Source organism: Amblyraja radiata, chromosome 39, assembly GCF_010909765.2.
Source record: "Amblyraja radiata isolate CabotCenter1 chromosome 39, sAmbRad1.1.pri, whole genome shotgun sequence".
Lineage (NCBI taxonomy): Eukaryota > Metazoa > Chordata > Chondrichthyes > Rajiformes > Rajidae > Amblyraja > Amblyraja radiata.
The window spans coordinates 2,167,434-2,192,780 of NC_045994.1; the positions used below are offsets into that span (position 1 = coordinate 2,167,434).

At 44.2% G+C, this 25,347-nt stretch overlaps 1 protein-coding gene across 3 annotated transcripts in view; it reads right to left on the minus strand.

The window, feature by feature from the left end:
* ncaph (non-SMC condensin I complex subunit H) overlaps positions 1–25,093 on the minus strand; it is a 45,138-nt gene extending 20,045 nt beyond the window's left edge. The window contains exons 1-12 of one of the 3 annotated variants that reach the window (XM_033014006.1): positions 25,090–25,093; positions 24,853–25,011; positions 16,595–16,818; positions 16,027–16,114; positions 11,837–11,929; positions 11,545–11,665; positions 8,835–8,965; positions 7,507–7,693; positions 3,622–3,707; positions 2,717–2,925; positions 2,318–2,466; positions 1,912–2,015 (exon numbers count right to left, since the gene is read on the minus strand). In XM_033014006.1, the coding sequence (XP_032869897.1) occupies positions 1,912–2,015; positions 2,318–2,466; positions 2,717–2,925; positions 3,622–3,707; positions 7,507–7,693; positions 8,835–8,965; positions 11,545–11,665; positions 11,837–11,929; positions 16,027–16,114; positions 16,595–16,812 (1,386 nt within the window). In that variant the 5' untranslated portion in view covers positions 16,813–16,818; positions 24,853–25,011; positions 25,090–25,093. The other 2 variants (XM_033014007.1, XM_033014005.1) reach the window with 2 other exon arrangements.
* Between the last annotated feature and the right edge of the window lie 254 nt (positions 25,094–25,347).

A 25,347-nucleotide genomic window follows, 5' to 3' on the forward strand; every position in this document is an offset into this window, starting at 1 on the left:
AGACACTTTCTTTTCTCCTAGGGAAAGAAAATTCCCCCTGCTCCACTTCAAGCCCCTGGTATAACATAGAAAATAAGTGCAGGAGTAGGCCATTCGGCCCTTCGACCCATTCAATATGATCATGGCTGATCGTCCAACTCAGTATCCCGTACCTGCCTTCTCTCCATACCCCCCTGATCCCCTTAGCCAGAAGGGCCACATCTAACTCCCTCTTAAATATAGCCAATGAACTGGCGTCAACTACCTTCTGTGGCAGAGAATTCCAGAGATTCACCACTCTCTGTGTGAAAAATGTTTTTCTCATCTTGGTCCTAAAAGACTTCCCCCTTATCCTTAAACTGTGACCCATTGTTCTGGACCTCCCCAACATCGGGAACAATCTTCCTGCATCTAGCCTGTCCAACCCCTTAAGAATTCTGTAAGTTTCTATAAGACCGGCTTCTCCAAAGTCTATTCACATGAGCCTCCACAAGAATCTAAGCACATCAGATGCACTTTTATATACACCCAGTAAGGTACTCCATTCGGCCCTGGGGCTGAAGAAGCCTTTGCACACCTTATTACTGCTTCCACTATAGTGGCAAAACATCTAACTTGCGCTCTATCTCTCCGAAGGATGGTATATCTGGCGGGAAACCCCTCCCCCATTTCTTTTCTGGATCAGAGCATGTCCTTTTAAAAAAATATTCCTCCAACTCTTCCTTTGAAGCTTTGAGCTATTCACTTTTTTTCTGCCTAAACCTTCTTTAAACAAATTTAAATGCATCCATATAAAATGCTGACCCGACTCGCTCCTTCTTTCTCTTCCTCCTAAGGTGTTCTGCCCTCCTTAATATTGCTAACTGATTTCTTAACTCTTCTTGCAAAACATTAATTTCCTCTCTCAACTGTAGCCTCTCTTAACTGCCTCCTCTCCTTCACTAATCTCTTGATTTATCTCTCGTCTAACCACCTGTACAGCCTGCACCTTTTTCTCAATAACACCAAACCTGTCCGCACCATATTGATAAATAATCTCTCCCATCTGCTCTAACTTGCTTCCCACTGTCCCTTTCAGACTCCCTAGCACCTTTACCAAATCTATATTAGTAGTTTCCCATTACCTTCTTTCACTTGCCCTAGGCCATTTAACTCTGAGGTTTCAGCCCACCGCTCTTCTCCCTGACTGGCAGATTAACCTCACCACCACCTACGTCCCCCTCTACAGCACTTGCTCCCACCTCATCAGTAGCAGGGATAATACCCAGCGAGCTGTGGTTTTCTACCTGTCGCTGGACTTCACTCCACTGACTTCTCAAGAAGTACTGCTCAATGCTATTTCCCTGCGTTCCCTCTAACAAGCACTTCTTTCCCTGATGTATTCTGAGGCCCTTTGCTATTGATAGTTTCTGCCAACCACAAGAATAGTCCTGGACCTTCTTTCCCTCTACCACTAAGCCACTGTCCTTCATTGATGCGCTGACTGCCCGACCCTCGGAATTCCTCCAGAGCTTTGTTTTATACACCCCCCCCCCCCCCCCCCACCTTTTACATCCCGCACTATCATGTCATCAATATTAAACCATGGAACATTGAGTAAGATTAGTCCCTACTCGGTGGAGTTTGAATAGTTGATGGTTGATATGGAAACATTAGTTAACATCTGTTCCCTTGAATATTGCGCTGCCAATATTGCCCTTCTCACAACTATATCCATAATAGCTATAATATTGTACATCCTCGCATTAAAATAAATACACTTCAGACCGTCAGTTCTGTCGTAGTCATTAACCTGGCTCTGCCTGTTATTGCTATTAGATGTACTTAACTGAATCTCTAACCTCTCCTCACTCACTCCATTTGCTTCTCACCCGCACATCACATATTTTAAATGCTCCCAAGAGGCACAAGTAGCCAATGTTAGATACAAACCCTGGTCTCTCTGAAATGAGTCTCAAAATTAATGTTGTCTTCGAAGTCAAGTTCAAATGTTTTCTTTGGTGCCTTTTTCCTGTTTTTATCTGGGATTGTGTCACCTGAAGAAAAAAAGAAAAAATATTGAAGGTGTTTAGAATCAATAACTTCCACTGAAAAGATCTTTTTCATACAACATTAGTACCAATTAGAATTTCCCATTGCACTTCAACCCAATGTGCAAAATTGCCAGAAATTAAACTGTCAAGAAACTTTTAAAATCATGTTTGTTTTTTTAAAGAAATACAAATGTAAACAACGAGAATAAGGTACTCTGCCTTCAAATAGAATTGATTTTTTGGATTGTTTAATCAGAGTAAATTTAACGTTGATTTGACTCGCGTGAACCAGTTGCCATACTTACATTTGTGTCGGGCTTTAAAGTGCCAGTGATTAGGCCCTGCCCACATTCTCATTATTCTTGGACTAAAATAGGAATATTCCCCAGGCTGGTTTGAAAGCTGGACACATAGGCTGCTGAAATCCACATCTGTCAGCGGTATAACCTCTTTACTATGAAACACAAAGTACGTCAAAAAAAAGTGTTTTCTAATGAAAATAGATTCAGATCAACAGATTTTCAATCCCTCTTGATACTGCTCTTCCTGAGTGTCCTTAACATGCTGATGGACCATTTCACACTCTTTTTGTTTTTAATCCCAATTGTATCAGCATAAATGAAAAATCTTTCCACTTATAGTTGTGTGGAACAATGACAATTTTTATGACACATAAATGTTTCTGTAGCTGGCGAAACACTTACCTCCCTGGATCACGATTCACCGTATAGGCTTCTTTCTGATCATGGAAACCTTGCCCAATAAAATCTTCACCATCGTCACAAACATCCCCATCAAAGTCATCCGTCAGAGTGTCACAGACATTTTGCTGATCATCTGCAAATTCTGGCTCTGCATTCACGTCAAATAAGCGGTCACTCTTCTTGAATTTCTCCAATATGGAAGTAACAGCCTATATCACAGACATTCAACAATGTAGAATAATCAATGTGTGCACATTCTGACAAACAAAAATATTAACAGGTGGTATACAAACCAATTGATTGAGGATACAAGTGGAATACAAATTTTCTGGCCAATTAACTTTTCTACTGGTATTTCTTGACCAATTTCTTCCTTTGAATCTCCATTATTTCTAGGTTCTCGTGCTTTCCACGAATACACACAAAATATTTAATTATTCTACAATTCCTTTAATTTCTGTTAAATATTTTCCCATAACCTATAATCACCCCATTTTCTTTTTATCTACCCATGATGCTGTCAGTCTGTTTTCATGCTTCGCCATAATTTATTTTTTCCATTGTCACTGTCAATTTGCTGATTATCTTTGCTGAATTGTGTAAGATTAATTCTTAGGCTTATAACTTTACTTTAGAAAAAAATACTGCCTTGATTATCAGGGAGCCCAAGAATCCTCTGTACATATCAGCTCTGGATTCAATCAGCACCTCTCCTGCCCAAAAAGAGACCCTTGACCACTGCCACACAACTATCAAAAACACATGCTGCTCCTTTCCCAGCCTGCCCTTTGGTAAATCTGATCACCTTCTACTCCCTGCTTACAAGAAGAAACTGTAGCAGTATCCAGTATAACATTTTGTTTAGATTGAATACAGTAAGGATGATTTTTGTGAAAAGACATTACCTGATTGTGTGCTTCACTGTCCCAATTTGTGAACTGAAAATCTTCAAATGAAGGACAAATTGTCTTGTTTTCAAGAGAGTGAAGGGCTGTCAGAAAATGGAAACCAGTTAAATATAGGACAGATTACCGGTAACACGTCAATAAAATTCAATGTAAAACAAAGTGCTGGAGTAAATCAGTGGGTCAGGCAACATTTCTGGAAAACACGAACCGGCGGCATTTCAGATCGTGAGCCTTCTTCAGACTGATTGTAGCAAGGGAGAGAAAATCTGAAAACAAGTTCTGTTCCTCAGTTTAGGTGTGGTCTCACTCTGGTGATGGAGGAAGCTCACAACAGAAAGGTCGGGACGGGATTAAGCATGGAAATCAAGTCAAACAGCATGGAAGTAGGCCCATCAGCCCAACTTGCCCATGCTGACGAAAATGCATCATCTAGGCAGTGCTGCCAAGTTTTGTCAGAGTATTTTAGTATTCTAGTACCTGACAATCAGTATTTTTTACGCAGTGCCATTTTTTTTTAATGTGCGGTCATACCCATGTAAGAGTACAAGAATGCATAACTTTGATACCAATTGACATGTCTTCTACGCACCTTACTTGACAGTTTCATTGCCATCTCTTTGTATACTGCTGTTTGAACGGCTGCTTCCTGCTTTTAGCACCAGAGGATGACGTAGAAGCCATTTTGGAAGCCTCCCTCTCCCTGCCCTCCCTACCTCCGTCTCCCCCCCCCCCCCCCATTTCCCTCCCACTCTCCTCCTTCCTTTTTTTCTCCCTCTTATTCCCCCCTCCCTCTCTTTCTCCCTCCCCTCTCCATCCTCACCCTCTCTCCACCCCTACCTCGCTTCCCCTTGAGCCCACCCACCGTTCTGTAAAACCAAGATTTAGAACCCACAGCGCGCAGCCGACAGCTCTTCGTTTAAATTCCCATGTGTTAAACTGACAACGCTCTGTTTAAACCTGGAGCGGGACAGGTAGCGACTCTGGAGAGAAGGAATGGGTGAAGTTTCTGGTCGAGACCCTTCTTCAGACTGAACTGCACTCCGTATTTAACAACATAAAATCGTACGTCAGTATTCTTATCACATTTCCGTACAAATTGGCAGCTCTGTCTAGGTGACTCATTTTCCCACGTTTTGCACATTTCTCTCTAAAAGCTTTCCTATCCTTGTGCATGTTCAAGTGTCTTTTAAATGCTGTTATCGTACCCGCCTCAACTACTGTCAGCTTGTTCCATATACCCACCACCGACTGGGAAAAATGTTGCCCCTTGGTTTCTTGGTCCTCCAAAATATTCCAAATGGAATTTAAACTGGAGGTGGTGGAGGGAGGACTTAAGCCAGAAAGGGTTTTTGGGAAGAAAGAGCTACTTTAAATTTAGTTGCATCTGGTTGGGTAACTATAGTAGGGTGGAGTTTATTCCATGCTTTAATTGTGCAGGGGAAGAACGAATTGCTGTACACATCTGTCTTTGTAGCTGGAATCACAAATTGGATCGAATGCCCTCGTCTGCTCCTAATTGGTTTGGGTTTGGTGTAGGTCTTGAAATCTATGTCGAGCTGACCATTTAACATTTTGTAAAAACAGGTCAAACGGTGAGCTTCACGTCTGTCTTGGAGAGGGTTCAACCCCAGAGAATTCAGAAGTTTGGTAACACTCGCTTCTCTCTCATAGGTGTTAGTAACAAATCGAGCTGCCTGTCTTTGGACACGTTCTGGAAGAAATGTTTTATTTGTGTATGGATTTTGTTTATTTGTTTATTTGCCCCTCTCACCTTAAACCCATGTCCCCACCCTCTATAATATCATCCCCTCATCCTCCTGCGCTCCAAGAAATAAAGTCCTAGCCTGCCCAACCTCTCCCCACAGTGGACACTCAAGTCCCGGCAACATCCTCATAAATCTTCTCTGCACTCTTTCCAGCTTAATGACATCCTTTCTATTGCAAGTGGCCAAAACTGAACACAATATGTCAAATATGGCCTAATCAATCTCTTGTACAATTGAAAAAATATTGTTCCAATTTTATACTCAATACTGACCAATGAAGACCAATGTACCAAACCTTCTTTACCACCCAACCTACCTGTTTCACCAACTTCAGGGAAATATGCACCTGTACTCCTAGATTCCTCTGCTCGACAACACCCCCAAGTAACCTATGAAGGTGCTGGCTGGTTTGACTTCCCAAACTGCAACACCTCACACTTATCTGCATTAAAATCCACTAGCCATTGCTCAGCCCACTTGATCAAGAGCCTGCTGTAATTTTGATAATAATCTTCATTGTCTTTGATACTACTTTCTTCAGCACCAACTGCAAACTTGTGCCTTGTTCATTCCCATCCATATTGTTGTATTAACCACAAACACCAATGAGCCCAGCACCGACCCCCTAGAAACACCACTAGTCACAGGTCTCTAGTCCGATAAACACCCTTCTGCCACCACCCTCTGCTTCCTTCTATGAAGCCAATCTCTTTCCAGTCAGTTAGCTCTCTCTAGATCTCATGTGATTTAACCATGCAATCTACCCCATCAAACACCTTGCTGAGGTCCGTATGGACATTGTCTATGGCCTTGCCTCATCAACCTTTTCAATTACTCCGAAAAATTCAATCAAATTCGTAAGATAATAATAATAATAATAATAACTTTATTTATAGAGCACTTTAAACAACTACAGTTGCCACAATATGCTCGCACATATGCAAAGTCATGCCGAATATCCCTAATCAGCCCAAATCTATCCAATGCATATATATCCTATTCCTCAAAAGCCTGTCCAATAACATACCTATCACAGATGTTGAGCTTTCTCCTTGCAATACTTCTCAAATACAGGGACAACAGGAGCCACCCTCCTGCACGTTCGCCATAGCTAATGACAATTCATACCTCAGCCAGAATTTGGCTATTTCTTCTCTGTGTTTGCACAGTATCCTCAGATATATTTGATCAGGCCCAGAAAATGTATCTACCTTCATATTCCTAGGTAATTTAGTGCTTTGTTAGCTATAATACAGACTGCCCTCAAAACACCTCAATTATCTGTCCCAATTTCCCAAGACCTTTTATTTCCATGATAAAAGTAGGGGAGAAACACTCATTGAGGACCTTGCCCAACCTCTGCAGCTTCACACATAGATTAACACTTTGGTTTTTGAATGGTTGCCCTCTTTCCCTTAATGTACTTAAAATATTCAGACTGAAGAAACATCATCTGTCCTTTTCGCTCCACAGATGCTGCCAGACCCAGAGTTTCTCCAGCCCTTTGTTTTCCTTTGCTCCAGATTCCAGCACTTGCAGTCTCTTGTGTCTATATGAATATTATTTCCTGTCAAGGGTTAGCTATGGAGAGTGTACATTTGATATATGTGTTATATTTATAGGAACAGAACTGCAGATGCTGGAATTTGGCACAGAGCAGAGTAGTAGAGTAACTCAGTAGGTCAAGTAGCATCAGTGGATGAAATAAGAGTCCAAAATCATCCATCCACATCCTCCAGAGATGCTGCCCGACCCCTGAGTTACTCCAGCACTCTGTGATCTATGCCACCCATGGAACATATGCTGGAACAGAACAAGCGTAAAGAAACACAAGAAAAAACTCACAGGGAAATACCTTTATACTCACTGCTAGATAGCTTAGTCACATCAGGAGTGTACTCACCACCTGGTGAAATAAACCAGTGGATTCTAGGTCCAGCTGACACTAATATAACAATTGGTCATTAGCGACATTCCCACACTATACTGGAGACAAACCCACCCCAGAAACTGCCCACCCCAAAGGAAGTTGACAGTTAATATTACAGAAATAATTGTGGAGCTATCAGCAGCTTGGCAATCACTATCCAGTCAGCGATAATTTTATTAAACTTGCCTTGCAGGTCAGTTATTTCCACATGACTGATGGGTGGCAATTCTGGTGAAGAACCAGTTTCAATGAGCTTGACATCTGAATCAAACAGCAACTGAGCAGAGTGTCCATACGTCTGGAGATTGACCAGGAAAACCCCTACTGTGCTGCATTCATCAAACGAGGCAACTTTCTGGAACATTGAGTCAGTCTAAAAAGATAGAAGGAGTATACAAAGAATAAATCTTATCTGCAATGATTTCCGTGTTAATATTTTTGGTTATCTTTGTAAATCCAACTTGCATTTCACATTTATTTTTTGGCAAAACTTTAATAAATTTATTTTCGATGGATTGTAACCACATAATTAAATGGGTCACAGGTACAAAAATCCATACATCAAACTCCACAATCTATACATAACTAAAGCTCTGATCTTGTTATCTTCCGGTTTGCGCTGTCTTTTTATTTGTGCAAAATCGGTACGTGATAGCGCTACGATATTTTGCCACCTTACTCACCGTTCTCCTGTGCAGCTAGTGCACCGTTTCGTTCTGATTGGCGGTCTAATGTAAAAGTTAGCGAGGTTTAAAAATTAAAACCTCCCCAGGCTGCAGAACGCAACAAGACACAACAAGAAAGAATGGATTGAATAAATCTAATCTTTCACATTTAAATTGTTATATTTTAAGTTATTCACATTTTGAGCATTAATAAATCCCTTTTCCACTTTCCGTGCCCGTCAGCTGCGCCTACGCAGTAATACCTGCGTGTTCTACGTCACAATGGAAACCCAATAGGCGGGAATGGCTGCGCCATCTGAGAGCCACTAAGAGTGGATGGGGTGGGGTTGTGGGGGGGATGGAGTGAGTGCATGGGGGGGGCAAGGGGCATAGTGGGGAGGTGAGGGGAGATCAGGGGCATCACAACGGGAACCCGTCAGCCGCGCCTGCACAGTTAGGGGCTATGGGTGAATGGTGGAATATTATGATGGGTGAACGGGTTGCGTTGGGGGAACGGGTGAGTGGTGGAATATTGCGTCGGGGAATGGGTTGCGTTGGGGGACCAGGCCTCCTGTGTGACTGTTACTTAGTCTAGTAAGTCTTAAAAGCTTTCCCGATTTACAGAATGGCAATTCTAAATTAATGTATAAGCAAAACAGATTTCCCGTTTCCAACTTAGATTTAATAATTTCAACTGGAAATGTACAGGTGTGGAGTCATGGACATAGTTCAGCACAACTAATTTCAGTACAGGATTGAAGAAACTGTCAGCCCTCACTGTCAAGGCTTGCGCAATGCTCAAAGGCACCCAAATCTCTCAGACACAGTAGACAGGAAAAATAAGCTCACCTCACACTTCATGTCACTCATGCTGTATGTGATGTTGTTCAAATTCTGTTCAATAGTTTTGTACGAATGCTTTTTTTTATGTTTCTGAGAGCCTTTTGCATTATCAGCTTCATTAGATCCAGGATTTATCTCTATATACAAACAAAGCACAATTACTTTGAAGGCTATGACAGGATTAATAAGAGGATCTATCCACACTATAATTCATAATATTACAACATGTGTGATATTTTATTTAAACAAAGGAAAAAAAAATCCAGTTTTTAAATGTTAAATACTTTTTTCTTATCCATTTTGTTAGACACAGGAGTTGTCACGTGACCTGTTACAGCCCATCCAACACCAGCCACCCTCGGCAGCCATTGCACAGTGTCTTTGTGGTGAACTGGGGGCGATGAAATTGCATCAACTGTTTCATTTCTGTGGTATCGTCAGCACAGTGCTGAGGCCTCATCAGAGTTCCTGAGGCAGCAGCTAGAGGATAGGGGTTCATGCCAGGTTCAAAACACTGCAGTGTCATTAATAGATTACCCCAATTTAGTGCAAACTTTCTTTCATCCTGAAATTGCATCTAGCACTCTAAGGAAAGTACTGAAGAGCCAAGAGAGAAAGAAAGTGACAAGTCATAGTGATACATTGTGGAAACAGGCCCTTCGGCCCAACTTGCCCACAACGGCCAACATGTCCCAGCTACACTAGTCCCACCTGCCTGCTCTTGGCCCATTTCCCTCCAAACCTGTCCTATCAATGTACCTGTTTCTTAAACGATGGGATAGTCCCAGCCTCAACTCCCTCCTCTGGCAGCTTGTTCCATACACCCACCACCCTTTGTGTGAAAATGTTATCCCTCGGATTCTTATTAAATCTTTTTCCCTTCAGGGCTGCTTGCAAAATCTATACATAACATAAACATTTTTTTTTTTTTTAAATAGGTGCAAGATTCTGTACAAGTTCTCCATTTTCTTCTGTACATGGTCAACTTTGCAAAACAGACCAAAAAACGCACTGTTCAAATTCAATGTACAAAAAAACAAAAGTAATAGTTTTTCACTTCGGTAAAAGAAGCAAAAGTATAAAGGCAAGAAATGAGACTAATCAGTTATTGGTGTAGCGACAATTAATTACAAACATCAATATAATAATAATACATTTTATTTTCGGGCGCCTTTCAAAGTCTCAAGGACACCTTACAGAAATTAACAGAAGAGAAAAAAAACATAGTCGGAGAAAAATAAATAATAAGGACATCACCAATACACAAATTAAAGACAGAAATCGCTCCAAAGACAAAAAAATCAAAAAACACAATGTGAATATAAACACTGAATAAGATCCTCGGGCAGATAGATGGTCCTTCAGACCACCCGAGAGGTTTCTGCCGGTTGGCATCCTAAGTGCTGATTTGCAGTACAGTGTCCTTGAACCTATGTCCTCTGGTCCTCGATTCTCCTACTCCGGGCAAAAGGCTGTGCATCTACCCGATCTATTCTTCTACAGTTAAGTAGAAGAACTGGGAACAGACACCTGGTTAGCATGAAACAGAACTATGTGAAGTGGAGTTACTCTGATAGTTGGACATTTGGTTAGTGTCATTGGGGAGCATAGCTGAGGCAACCTATCAGTTAAGCTAGATTTACTGCCTTAAGAACATCCCACTCTCTCTAAACACACTGACAAATATTTAAGGGTGTTTCCTAATAACTCTTTCCCCTCACTTTAAACCTATGCCCTTCTAGTTTTTGATTAATCGGCTGTTGAAAAAAGGATGTGCGCATTTAACCTATCTATGTCCCTCGTGATTTTATGCCTCATAGTCCCACCCCTCAGTCTTGTATGCTCCATGGAATAAAGTCCCAGCTTCCCCCCGCCTCTTCTTATAATTCACTCCGAGTCCTTGCAACATGCTCATAAATCTTTTCTGTAAACTTTCCAACAACTGCATCTTTCCGACAGCAGAGTAACTGAAACTGAACACTATACTCCAAGTGCGGCCTCACCAACATCTTGTACAACTGTTACATAATATCCTAACTTCTATACTCAATGGCAAAGGTTAGTGTGCCTAAAGCCTTCTTCACCATTCTGTCCACCTGCGATAGAAGTACATAATTCCCTGAAAATGTATCTCAAGGTGCCAAGACTCTACAGCACTCCGCAGTGCCCTACCATTCACTATAAAAGTACTACCCTGGTTAGATATCCCAATGTGCAACGCCTCACTGAAATCTGTATCTGAAATAAATACATATATGGAATAAGTTCATTTATTCCAACATAATTGGCTGTAAAATCAAAGCAATGTCTGAAAGGTATGCAAAGAAATGCTTCATGAGATGACTGGCAACAATAACATCGGAGACCAACAACTGCAGAAGACAATCCCCAAGTCCCTGACTTGAAGAACCCACCAATCAAACACAAGCCAAGATCATCTGGAGCGGGCTACAACCAAGTAAAGAGTTTTAGAAGTTGTGAAACTAACTAAGAATTTCCTAACTAAAAGAGTTAAGTAACTAAAGTGTTAACAAATCTTGTTTGAACTTCATAAGGAATCTTGGGGTTGTTTGAACTAATTGAGATTAATTATTATATTTGAGGCAAAATCTGGAAGGTGCTGCATTAAATTGGCAAATGACGAATGCATTAACTATTGAAGAGTTAAAGCAAATGTTCTTTTCAATGGAAAAGGCTTGAAATTGCCATTATTTACCTGCACCTGGCTCTTCAGGATTCTTCCCTAGACCGCCCAGGATCTTGAATACATCTGTATGAACAGCATCCACACGCACCGCATAGATCTTAGTACTAGCATCCAACGTACCAGCTGCCATCTATAATCAAATACAAATATTATAACTAAATCATTACAATACTTGCAAGTAACTGCAGAAAACAATTAGCTGGGGGGGGGGGGGGGGGGGGGGGGAGAAGAGAGAGGGGAGGGGGAGGGAATTTTGTAAGAATCAATTGTATAAGATTTAATTATAGTATGTTTTTCTAACCTTGAAACTAGTAAGTTCAGATTCCTTTTCTTTGAGGAGGTCAGCCATGTAATCAATCAGGTGTAGACCAAAGGCGTTCTTGGTAGTAATTTTCTAAAATTGCCAAAGAATAAAATTAGATATAGTATGACTGCAAATATCATAACAGCCATGTCAGTCACTGTCAGCCTGGCGTGTAGGAAGGAACTCCAGATGCTGGTTTAAACCGAAGATAGACACAAAATGCTGGAGTAACTCAGCAGGACAGGCATCTCCGGAGAGAAGGAATGGGTGACGTCTGAAGAAGGGTCTCAACCCAAAATGTCACCCATGAGATGAGTTACTCCAGTATTTTGTGTCTATCATCAGCCTGGTTGCTGATTTTGATTTGGATGTTTGCTCCCCACTATTGTATGGAAAAAGGCAAAAACATTAAAATTACTTGGAACCTTTATGTGATTAGGATCACTTGATGCACCTTAGATTATCTAGAGAAGCTTTACTAAACAGATTTTATTGTAATTTCTGTCCAAGTAAAGTGAAAAAAGCAAAACAATTCCAAATTGTGAGGTGCACATTGTCGCAAGAGTCTCAGAATAAATTACACCAAGTGCTGTTACCTGGCCATGTGAACAGTATGTCTAATGGCCCTGTCCCACGGTACGAGTTCATTCCAAGAGCTCTCCCAAGTTTAAAAAAAAATCAAACTCGTGGTAATTACGGAGAATGAACGTAGCGGGTACGTCGGAGCTCGGGGACGTCTCTTAGCGGTTCATAACGCTAACAGCAGGTACTCGGGAAGACTCGCTAACGGCAGGCAAGCTCGGGAAGATTTTTCAACATGTTGAAAAATGTCCACGTGAGCCCCGAGTACCGATGAGCGGCCATTACCGTAAATCTTTGAATTCGAATCAGGGCAAACTCGGGAGAGCTCTTGGAATGAACTTGTACCATGGGACAGGGCCACAAGGACCTCAACATCATGGTGCACTGACATTATAATAAACAAAATGCAGAAGAACATCTGGACATAAAGACCTCACCTATATTTGTTTTTATTTTCACTGAGGCATAAGATTTCATTTGGATGGTATGGGGCTGATAATATCGTCAGCATGGTTTTGTTCGTGGGATATTGTGTCTTACAAATCTGATTGAGTTTTTAAACTAGTAGCCAATAAGGTTGAAGAGGCAAAGCTGAAGATGTTCAGCAAGGCATTTGATAAGGTTCAGCACTGTTTTGAAAGGTTGGACTGCTTGGAGTCTAGGGAGAACTAGCAGATTAGAGAGAATTGGCACAATGGAAGGAAGCAGAGGGTAGGATGGTGGAAGGTGTTTTTTGGACTGGAAGCCTGTGTGCCTCTGGATTGGTGCTGGGGCCATTGCACCTTGTGGTTTATAACAATGATTTGTTTGTGAATGTAGAAGACATGATTAGTAAGCTTGCAGATGACATGAATGTGGGTGGTAATCAAGAATTACAGGAGGTTTTTGATCAATTGGGCAAGTAGGCAGAGGAATGGTTGATCAAACCAGGGCAGGACCTTCACAGTGACTGACACGGCACTGGGGAGTGTTGTAGAGTGTTGAAGGTGTGCAGGTACATAGTTCTTTGAAAGTAGTATCACTGGCAGATAGAATCGACAAGGAGGTTTCGGCAGTTTGACCTTCATCGGTCAGGGTATTGAGTATAGAAGTTGGGATGGTATGTAGCATTTGTACAAGACTTTGGTGAGGTCACATATGTAATAGTGTCCAGTTAGTGGCCACTCTGCTGTCAGAAGGATGTTGTTAAGCTAGAAACAGCATAGTGATGATTTATAAGGATGTTAGCAGGACCTGGGGGGCTGAATGTAGGGAGAGATTGGACATGCTACGGCTAGATTTCTTGAAGTGAAGGAGGATGACGGGTGATCTTATAGGGGTGTATAAGATCATGATGGGAATAAGTAGGGTGAATGTACAGTCTTTTACACAAAGTAAGGGAATCAAGAACCAGAGGACATAGTTATAAGGTGAGAAGGGAAAGATTTAATAGGAACCCATCTTTTCTCACCTAGTAGGTGGTGGGTATATGGATGAGGTTGTCGGAGGGAGAGTTACTATAACAACATTGTGCGCCGCTGGCATAGAAGCTAAATTGCTTATTTTCCCGCTTTGAAACACCACAACAGCAGCACTCATCTGCTACAGCCCTGCTCCCACCCTCACCTGGCTCCTGTACTACTCCACTCACTGTAAGGGAGCACGATGTCAGACGGGTGCTCCTGGCAGTGAACCCCAAGAAGGCTGCCGGCCCAGATGGAGTACCTGGTAAGGTGCTCAAAGTGTGTGCCCACCAGCTCACCGTCATCTTCACCAGAATCTTCAACCTCTCCCTGGACCAGGCAGTTATCCCGTCCTACCTAAAATCACCCACAATCGTCCCAGTGCCGAAGAAGTCTCCCATCACCAGCCTAAATGATTACCGGAGTGAGGGCCACGGGACGGTAATCACGAAGTGCTTCGAGAGATTGGTCTTCCAGCACATCAAGGACTATCTCCCTCCAGACTTCGACCCCCACCAATTCGCCTATCGCCCAAAAGATCCACAGAAGACGCCATTACCATAGCTCTCCACTCTGTGCTGAGCCACCTGGAGCTGGGGCAGAGCTACGTCCGGATGCTCTTTGTGGATTACAGCTCGGCTTTCAATACTATCATTCCGGACATTCTCATCGACAAACTGGTCACTCTCGGCCTCCCCACTCTCACATGTGCCTGGATAAAGGACTTCCTCACCAACCGGCCCCAGACTGTGAGACTCGGCCCCCACCTCTCCTCCACTCGCATGTTGAGTACCGGCTCCCCACAGGGCTGTGTGCTAAGCCCCCTCCTATACTGTCTCTACACCCACGACTGTAGTCCGGTCCACAACAACAACCGCATCGTCAAGTTTGCTGACGACACTACAGTAGTCGGACTCATCTCAAGGGGAGACGAGGCAGCCTACAGAGAGGAAGTCCTGAAGTTGACAGCCTGGTGCTCAGAAAACAACCTGGCTCTGAACACCAAGAAAACAAAAGAGCTCAGTGTCGACTTCAGGAGGTACAGCACCGACTTAGCCCCCCTATACATCAACGGCGAGTGTGTGGAGAGGGTCTACACCTTCCGGTTTCTCGGCGTCCTCATCTCCGCTGACATCTCCTGGACAGACAACATCACAGCGGTCATCAAGAAGGCTCAGCAGCGGCTGCACTTCCTGAGGGTCCTCAGGAAGCACAACCTGGACTCCAACCTGCTGCTGACCTTCTACCGCTCGTCCATTGAGAGCCTGCTGACATACTGCATTACAGCATGGTACGGCAGCTGCACCATGGCAGACAGGGAGAGGCTTCAGAGGGTAGTTAGGGCAGCACAGAAGATCATTGGCTGCCCTCTCCCCTCCCTGATGGACATTTACACCTCCCGCTGCCTCAGCAGGGCGAAGAACATCATCAAGGACAGCTCCCATCCTGCATTTGGCCTGTTCGACCTGCTGCCCTCAGGGAGGCGCTATAGGTGCATCAGAACAAGGACAAACAGACTCAAGAACAGTTGCTTTCCAAAAGCCATAACCTCCCTGAACTCACACATGTACTGACTTCACAGCCTAACCCCCGGACTTCCATCTATCCACCTACTGTAATTTGTACTGTAACTGTAATTTTTTTAAATATGTGCAATAACCCATACTGTATATAGGAATCCTATTTATTCACTCTATTCATCCATTGTCTTTTTATAGATATGTATATAGTGCCGCAGAACTGTGCACCTTATCCCCCCCCCCCCCCCTTTTGTTTTGTTTTTTGTTTTTTGCACTAATTACATGTCTGCACTGAGTAGGAGCTGCTTTTAATCTCATTGTACATGTGTATAGTGACAATAAAATGGCATTCTATTCTATTCTATTGTAGATGGGGCCACTTGGTCAGCATCAATGGTGTTGCAGAAGAACTAAAGTCAGTGAGTATTCTTAAAGGTCTGCTTTTGCAAAACGTAATCATCGATGGTTGACACAAATCATGGTGCTATCATGTACCAGAACTACAATGATGTAACAGGCTGCAATATGCAAAAACATATTCTTTCAAAATAATTATGCCCTTGCTGGCTTACAAATAGCCAATTTATTTAATCTGGAAAAATAAACAAGTTCCAAGTTAGCACAAAGATAAGCCCCAACTTACATTTTCTGAACACAGTTTGATGCAGGTAGAGTAATGTTCAGATATTTGATTATTTGATAACCTGGCTTCAAAGGATTGAGGAGTCCCCCTATAATAATGAATGGAAGTCAGAATTAGTTAGTTTAGTGTATGAAAGTTGCTAATGTAGTGCTCAGCATCCAGCCGAACAGACTGAAGATACACAATATCATACTAGCTTGCCCAACAATACACCTCAACAGGTAAACAATTTGAAATTGCTCATACTTTTTTTCTCTGTACTTTCGCTGCAGCTGTAACGCTATATTGTGCATTCTGTTCATTTTCTTTTGTACATTCATGAATTTGCCTGGATAGCACTGAAAAGTTTTTCACAGTAGGCATGACAACAATACATATTAATAGCAATAATAAATAACTACAGCAAATCACCAGAGTGCCAGGGCAAATTACGAGAGAGTGCCTAACTTGCTGGTAAAAAGCACTAGCACTTGCATGGCAAGTAGACAAAGGAGTTCTGCTCTCTAATGGAAAGCATACTTGTGTGCATATTGAGACAAAGCAAAACAAAATGAAAGTCAGCCCCTACCTTTGCATTGGGGATGCCAGTGGAGTGTCTATGCCACTCAGTTGCAAGTCGGTCACCTTTGAGCGCCTTCTCTCCCTCCTTTCACGTTCGTCATCATTCGCTGAGACTTCCATATTTACTGTGGTCTTCAAGCTTGGAATACCCTGCCGCTTTGTAGAAGGAGAAACAAAAATGGGGCCTGCAGGGCTCACGCGGGTGACTGGTGTGGAAGTATTCATTTTGGCCTGTGAGAAACAAACACTGGATAAGAACAAACATATCGTCATTAGAACACAAGAAATAACAGGAGTCAGTCATACTGCCCCAGGACCTACTCTGCCGTTACCCAAGATCACAGCTAATCTTTTACTTTGGTGTCGTATTCCTATGCTAACTGAATGTCCCTCGATTCCCTTATATAAATCTCTATCCACTTCGCTCAGCAATGGAGCCTCCAAAGTCCATTCAGGGGTTCTAAAAATTCACTATCATCTGGCTGAAGAAATCTTTATCCCAAATGATTGACCGCTTATTTTGAGACTGCAACCCATATTTTAGACACCCCAGCCTGAAGATACGTTTCTAAATCTATTGTTAGAAGTTCAAAGATTTTTTTACGATTCATTGAGATCACTTTTCATATCTCTAACTTAAAACCGTAGAAGTCTTTGGTGTCTCTTCATTATGGCATAATTCCGGAAATGGCGGCGCTGCCCTGCAGCTCCAGCTCGCCTGCAGTCCGTTTGTCTTTACTTTTTTTGTTTTCTTTTGTCCTGTTGTTTCAGTTTATTTCAGTTGTGTATGTGTGGGGGGGTGGGAGAAACTTGTTCTAGTCTCTTACTTCGGGGGGGATACGACCTTTTCTTGCCATATCCCCCCCGTCTCCGCTGAGGCCTAATCGCGGAGCTGGCGACCTCCAACTGGGACCGACCTCGAGGCTCCGGAGGCAGAGCCAGGGGTTACCAACACGAGGCTGGCCGACTTCAGGGCTGTAGTGGCGTTGCGGCAGCGGCAAACCGACCTTGAATCTTCGGAAGCTCAGCCGCGGGCCCAGTGGACGACAACGTCGGGAGCTCGCAGGTCCCAGGTTGGAGACCTCTTCTCTGGAGCTCCCGCATCGACAGCTTCGTCCTCTGGACTGGAGGTTGGCAGCCTCGGCAGCTTTGACCGTCCCGGGCCACCGAGTTTGAACCGGCCCGTTCGCGGAGCACGGATTCAGCCGCGGGACTTACCATCACCCAGCGGGGACACAACATCGGAAGCCTGGATCGCCTCAATGCAGAGGGAGAACAAGGGAAGAGACAAGGACTTTTAAGACTTTTGCCTTCCATCACAGTGAGGAGGGCCTGGTAAACTCACTGTGGTGGATGTTAAAACTGTGTTTATTGTGTGTTTTGTTATTTTATTCAACGTTACGACTGCAAGGCACGAAATTTCGTTCAGACTGAAAAGTCTGAATGACAATAAAGGATACTTTACTTTATTAGATAAACCTGCCAATCCTGAAACCAATTTGATAAACTTTGCTGCACATCTACTCTGACAAGCATTTTTCCATAGGTAGGGAGACCAAATCTATATACAATCTTCGCGATGGTGCCACACCTAGACTTTGTGTAAATTGGTGAAAGATATCACTACTCTTGTACTCAAACCTTTTTGGAACAAAGACTAAGATACGATGTGGCATAGTGGCACAGCAGTAGAGTTGCTGCTGTACAGCGCCGGAGGCCAGGATTCAATCCTGACTGCAGATGCAGGGCTCGAAATTAACGGTTGCCCGGGTGCCACTGACCACTCAAAGCGCCGCCGGGCAACCTAAACACCGAGTCATTTTGCCCGGCTTGGCACCCAGATACTGGTTTGTACCGAAGCTAGACACAAAAAACTGGAGTAACTCCGCGGGTCAGGCAGCATCTCTGGAGAAAAGGAACTCGACGTTTTGTGTCGGCGGTGACGGCTGTATTGCGTGGGAAAGATACTAGGTGCAGGGTGATGAAGGGTCGGAGCGAATGACGGGCCCCGAACAGTGGCCCCATCTCCTCCTCCTCCCTCCCCCCGCCCGCCCTGATAGCGGCCGCTGCCTGCTATCAGGGCGGGCGGGGTGCAGGAGGAGGAGGTGATGGAGCCGCTGTCGTGGCCGCTGTGCGGGGCCTGTCATTCGCTCCGACCCTTCTGAAGCAGCTGCACCAAAGATCCTATAGCTATGGGATCTTTGAGCTGCACCGCTCAGCCCCGCACCTTGCTGTTGGCTGGCGGAGGAGGGAAGCGGTGGCGAGGAGATTCCAACGGCCAAGGCAGCGGGGCGATGTGGTCCGAGGAGCGCTGACCCTCCTTCCTCCATTCCTCGCCCCCCTTCTCTCTCTCTCTCTTGTACACCCCCCTCCACCCCCCCACCCCCCTTATCCTGGGACCCCTCCTCTCCATCCCGCACTGATCCCCATTCGCCGTCTCTATTCAGTCCTCACTGACATCCCCTATGCTCCCCATCTCCTCCCCCCAATCTATTCATCCTGCGCTGATCACACTATCCACCTCGCAATGATTCTCTTGCCACCCACCCCCCTCCCATCCTACATTGGTTCCCCAATTCACCCTGTACTTACCCCTTTCCCATCCATCCTACACTTCTCCCCCATCCATCCTGTACTAATCCACTAATTCACCTACCTCAATCCATCCATTCTGCACCGACTGCCTTCTAACCCCCCCCCCCCCCCCCCCCCCATCTATCCACCCCGCACTGATTCACACACCCCCCCTCCCTGACCCTATTGTCCTGGGAATGTCTTCAGAGCGAACATTGATTATGTTTGATAACGGAATGCAATCAAATGTGTTTTAATTCCCAATGTTATTATTTGTTTTAATCCATAAAGATGGATTAATTAAATTGTGAACACGTGGAACATTAAAACTGCAGTGTTCGATTGTCACTGCTGCCGTTGACACGTTATTACAGAATTCATTTTAACGGCAAATCAATGCTCTTAATATGGAGTATCAGTACTGTAGTTATTTAATGAGCAACATTCACAACTATACGTACGCATATATGTTACCATGGTCCAGGATTTATTGACACAGGTTGATCATACGCTGAATAATCCAACCACATTTTTGTTTGGAAGTGGCAAGAACTAATAGAAATTGCATTAATTGCAATATGTAAAGAGTTGAGATACTGTCTTATAATTTTGCTGCATGTCATTGTGGGATATATCATGTCTTGATTGGTGAATGTTTAGTTTGTGACTTTATTTGAAGCAGAAATAATATGTGAATGCTTCATGGAGTATAATTCCGACTGGTAACTACACACTTCGTCCGAGCACATTATCACACGCGTCATGCAAGCTATCTTAAATGACCACCTAAACTGTCATTTGGCAACCTAAAAAGCTGCCAAGGTTGCCCGGCTGGCAACTGGGAAAAAAAGTTCAGCGAGAGCCCTGAGATGTCATCTGTATGGAGTTTACCCTGTGACTGGGTGGGTTTCCTTCACATTCCAAAGGTTTGCAGGTAAATTAGCTTTTGTAAAATTGTTCCTAGTGTACCTGTTGGTCAGCATGGACTTGGTGGGCCGATGGGCCTGCTTCCACACTGTATCAGGTTACTAAACCTTAAAGAAACCTGGTCTTGATCCCTCCTCTCTCATTAACTACCGCCCAATCTCAAACCTCCCCTTTCTTTCAAAAACCCTGGAGCGTATCGTTGCATCGCAACTTCATTCCCACCTCCTTGCGTATAACCTACTTGAACCCCTCCAATCTGGCTTTCGCCCCCTCCATAGCACAGAAACTGCTCTCCTCAAAGTCCTCAACGACCTCCTCACCTCTGCTGACATTGGTTCCCTCAACATCCTCATCGACCTGAGCGCAGCCTTCGATACAGTGAACCATAACATCCTGCTCTCCAGACTCAAAGACCTCGGCATTGAAGGCTCTGCACTCAGCTGGCTCCGTTCCTACCTTTCCAACAGATCCCACTTCATCTCTCTCCACAACCACACCTCTGCTACAGCCACAGTCACTCAAGGCGTTCCCCAAGGCTCCGTACTCGGCCCCCTCCTCTTCATCATCTACATCCTCCCCCTTGGTCAGATACTCCGCCACTTCAATCTGGACTTCCACTGTTACGCCGATGACACCCAGATCTACCTCGGCACCAAATCCCCCCACAACCCCCCCCCCCCACCCTCTCCCATATCAACTCCTGTTTGTCAGCTATAAAAACCTGGATGCAACATAACTTCCTCAAACTCAACAGCGATAAGACAGAATTCCTCCTCATAGACTCCAAAGCCACACTCAGCAAAATCAATAACCCCTCTCTCACCATCGACGGCACCTCTCTCCCATCTCCCAAGGCCCGCAACCTTGGCGTGTTCTTTGATTCCACCCTCTCCCTTGAGCCTCACATCCGCCATGTCATTAAAACCTCCTTCTTTCATCTCCGCAACATCGCCAAACTCAGACCCTCTCTCACACCTCCCGCTGCTGAAAGACTCATCCATGCCTTCATCTCTTCCCGACTGGACTATTGCAACTCACTTCTCCTTGGCATCAGCTCCACCTACATCAACCGACTCCAACTGGTCCAGAACGCAGGCGCCCGACTCATCACCCACACCATATCCTGGCATCACATCACTCCAGTCCTCAAACAACTTCACTGGCTTCCCATCTCCCACCGGATCACCTACAAAATCCTGATCCTCACCTACAAAGCCCTCCACCATCTGGCCCCCCCCCCATATCTCACTGACCTCCTCTCCCCCTACCAACCCTCACGGTCCCTCAGATCCACATCAGCCGGTCTCCTCTCCATCCACAAGTCCAACCTCCGCAGTTTTGGGGACGGAGCCTTCTCCAGGGCAGCTCCCAGGCTCTGGAACTCCCTCCCCCAGCTGATCCGCAATTCCGTGTCCCTCACCATCTTCCAGTCTCGCCTCAAGACCCATCTCTTCACCTCTGCCTATCCTTAGCCCCACGTCCCCCTCCCTTTTCATCTGTGCACTAATTGCCTCATAATGTGTTTTGAATTGTATTCTGTCTTTACTTTGTGTACTAGTCATGTCTCTACTATTTACTTCATTCCCCTTACATGTTTTTCCTCTACCTGCTAAATTTTTGTAAGGTGTCCTTGAGACTCTTGAAAGGCGCCCATAAATAAAATTTATTATTATAATTATTATTATTAAACCATTTGCTGTCTGAACATCAGTCTGAAGGGTCGCGACCCAAGGCGTCAGCCACCCCTTCTCTCCAGAGATGCTGCTGGCCCGCTGTTACTCCAGCATTTTGTGTCTATCTTCAGTTTAAAACAGCATTTGCAGTTCCTTCCTACACATACACCATTTGCTATGTAATTGCTTGCTAAACTTGTGTTTTAACACTCAGAAATTTGCATACAAGGTCATCCAGATCCCCCAAACACGATTATCTTACTGTAACAAGCATTTCCTACAAAAGTGTTAAATCACACATTTTCCCAACTGCTTGCCCATGCCCATTAATCTAGCCTGTTTTTACCCACAAAATCCTCTCTGCATCCTTCTTACAAGCCACACTGAAATCTGGTATTTTATCAGCAGCAAACACGCAGCCAGATGAAGTAGCTGAGGCAAGAACAATAATAATATTTAAAAGATATTGGACAGATACATGGATAGGAAAGTCACGGTAGGAAAGTCATGGATAGGGCGGTCACGGTGGCGCAGCTGTAGAGTTGCTGCCTTACAGAGAATGTAGCGCTGGAGACTCGGGTTTGATCCCGACTATGGGTGCTGTCTGTACGGAGTTTGTACGCTCTCCCCGTGACCTGCGTGGGTTTTCTCCGAGATCTTCGGTTTCCTCCCACACTCTAAAGACGTACTGGTTTGTAGGCTAATTGGCTAGGTAAATGTAACAAGAAAAATATCCCTATTGGTGTAGGATGGTGTTAATGTGCGGGGATTGCTGGTCAGCGCGTACCCGGTGGGCTGAAGGGCCTGTTTCCGCGCTGGATCTCAAAAAACTAAAACTAACGAAAGGCCTAATGCAGGTAAATAGGGCACCTAGGTCAGCATGGACAAGTTGGAGCGTAGGGCCTGTTTCAGTCTTGAATGACCATGACTATCACTGATTAATCTAATTATAGAACTCAAAGCTGCTAACATTGATTTCTCCAATATCAAGTAATACCCCCAGCCCTCCCTATCTCAAGCCTCACAACTCCCTTAACCTATCTATATCCATTTACAGCTTCCTTTATTTACTAAGACCAAACTTTGTATTATCAGATCATTTACTACATCCTTCCTTTACCGAGGGCACATATAAATGGTGAAAGATTGATGTCTATTACCACTCATTTTCTTTACCCAGTCTATATATCGATTCACATCCTCCACGATTATTGTAGAACTCTTTGTACACACACCTCTAATTTTCTGAAACTATGTAGACACAAAATGCTGGAGTAACTCAGCGGGACAGGCAGCATCTGTGGAGAGAAGGAACAGAGATGCTGCCTGTCCCGCTGAGTTACACCAGCATTTTGCGTCTACCTTCGATTTAAACCAGCATCTACAGTTCTTTCTTACACATCCTGATACTATGTCCTGTACAACCATTAAAGGTACAATTCCTGACAATGCTTTTTGACCTTAATGTTTCATAGCTCCATGCAGAGTGATTCCACTTTTTGATTTTCTGAAATGAATACTTCTACAATACTGGTTTTATCCCACTCTTTATAATCAGTTACTACACCACTAGAGTAGTTTACTTCTGAACCATGATGTTTTGCTGCAAAATAGTTATGAATTCAAGATTAACCCACGTGGAAATTAGATCTCCAGTTATATTTGTGTAATTTCATATAGTTTCGTTTAGAGATACAGCGCGGAAACAGGCCCTTTCGGCATACCAGCGATCCCCGCACATTAACATTATCCTATACCCACTAGGGACATTTTTGTTTCCTAATCTGCCATTAATACCTAATCTGAGGAAGGACATTCTTGCCATAGAGGGAGTACAGAGAAGGTTCACCAGACTGATTCCTGGGATGTCAGGACTTTCATATGAAGAAAGACTGGATAGACTCGGCTTGTACTCGCTAGAATTTAGAAGATTGAGGGGGGATCTTATAGAAACTTACAAAATTCTTAAGGGGTTGGACAGGCTAGATGCAGGAAGATTGTTCCTGATGTTGGGGAAGTCAAGAACAAGGGGTCACAGTTTAAGGATAATGGGGAAATCTTTTAGGACTGAGATGAGAAAAACATTTTTTACACAGAGAGTGGTGAATCTCTGGAATTCTCTGCCACCGAACGTAGTTGAGGCCAGTTAATTGGCTTTATTTAAGAGGGAGTTAGATGTGGCCCTTGTGGCTAAAGGGATCAGGGGGTATGGAGAGAAGGCAGTTACAGGATACCGAGTTGGATGATCAGCCATGATCATATTGAATGGCGGTGCAGGCTTGAAGGGCCGAATGGCCTACTCCTGCACCTATTTTCTATGTTTCTATTACTGCTGGGTGGTCAAAATGACAAGCAGCACCAATGCTGTTCTACACTGAGACTAACCATCAATGGATTGTGTGTTAATTGCTGATTGATTGCCCGTGGCCACCAGTATGATGTTCAAAAGAGCCATTCTAATAACTAATATTTGTTACATACAGGCACGATTGGTGGCACAGGCAAAAGACAGCGAAACAGCCTCAGTATGCTCCATGGATAACATGCTTGTGTTTGACAGGCACTTGCACATACAATTTACTGACTCGGGAGATGTGCAGCCCACCAAGACTACAGTATTTGTATTTTACAAAGTTTTACCTTGGATGTCAACCACTATTTTTAAGTTCCTTTGCTATCAAAAAAATGACACTGTAAACTCTATCATCAATAATATCTCAATAACACTGCACAAGTTCAAGTAAACAGTCTATTTAGTAAAGAAAGATTTAGTTTACAATGACCATAGAAATTAGCAGCAGCAACAGGCCATTCAGCCCTTCCAGCATGCTCAACCAAATGTAGTGAATGAAATTCAGTATTGGAAATCTGAAATAAAAACAAAGAAATGCAGATCTCCCCTTTGGCTCTATAGTCTATCTATTGTACTTGATTTTGACCGGCATTTTAATATTATCTGACCATAGCAGGCAAAGCAAAGATTTTCACTGACATTCGGTACACGTGACAAGAATAAATCCAGACCCACTTTACAATAATGACCGGGCCACCGTGAATCATTATGACAACAGCAATCTATTATTTTTCCCACCTTCTTCTGACTTCCCGCTCCCGCCGCCTTCACAGACGAGACGTCAGGAGAAGACCCGTCTCTCCTCAACCGCCCCAACGACAAAGTAAACGGGCCCGGTCGCCAACAACGCGGGCCCGGACTAACGGCCACAATGGAACACCGCTCACCCGCCACCGCCTCCTCCCCGGGACCGGAGATCGCCGCACTTCCGGTGCTGTCGCGCGCCGGCGGCCGTTGGTCAATGAGAATTCAAACTCTCCCGCCGGCAGACTGCGCACGCGCTGGTGGCTGGAGGACTACGCATGCGTGACGTACACAGCGCGTGCGGTCACGTGGTGTTGGCTGCCGTCAGCGTCGGACGTTGGAAGATCCGAGAAATGTGTTAAACTGAAGGATCCACTTGTCCTTCGTGAAATTCCTTTAAAATCAGGGCTGTTCATTCAAGGAAACGGTGGGTGTAGAAGGTAGAAACATGCGGCCGATCTTAATTATTGTATTTGAGACAGATCCCAG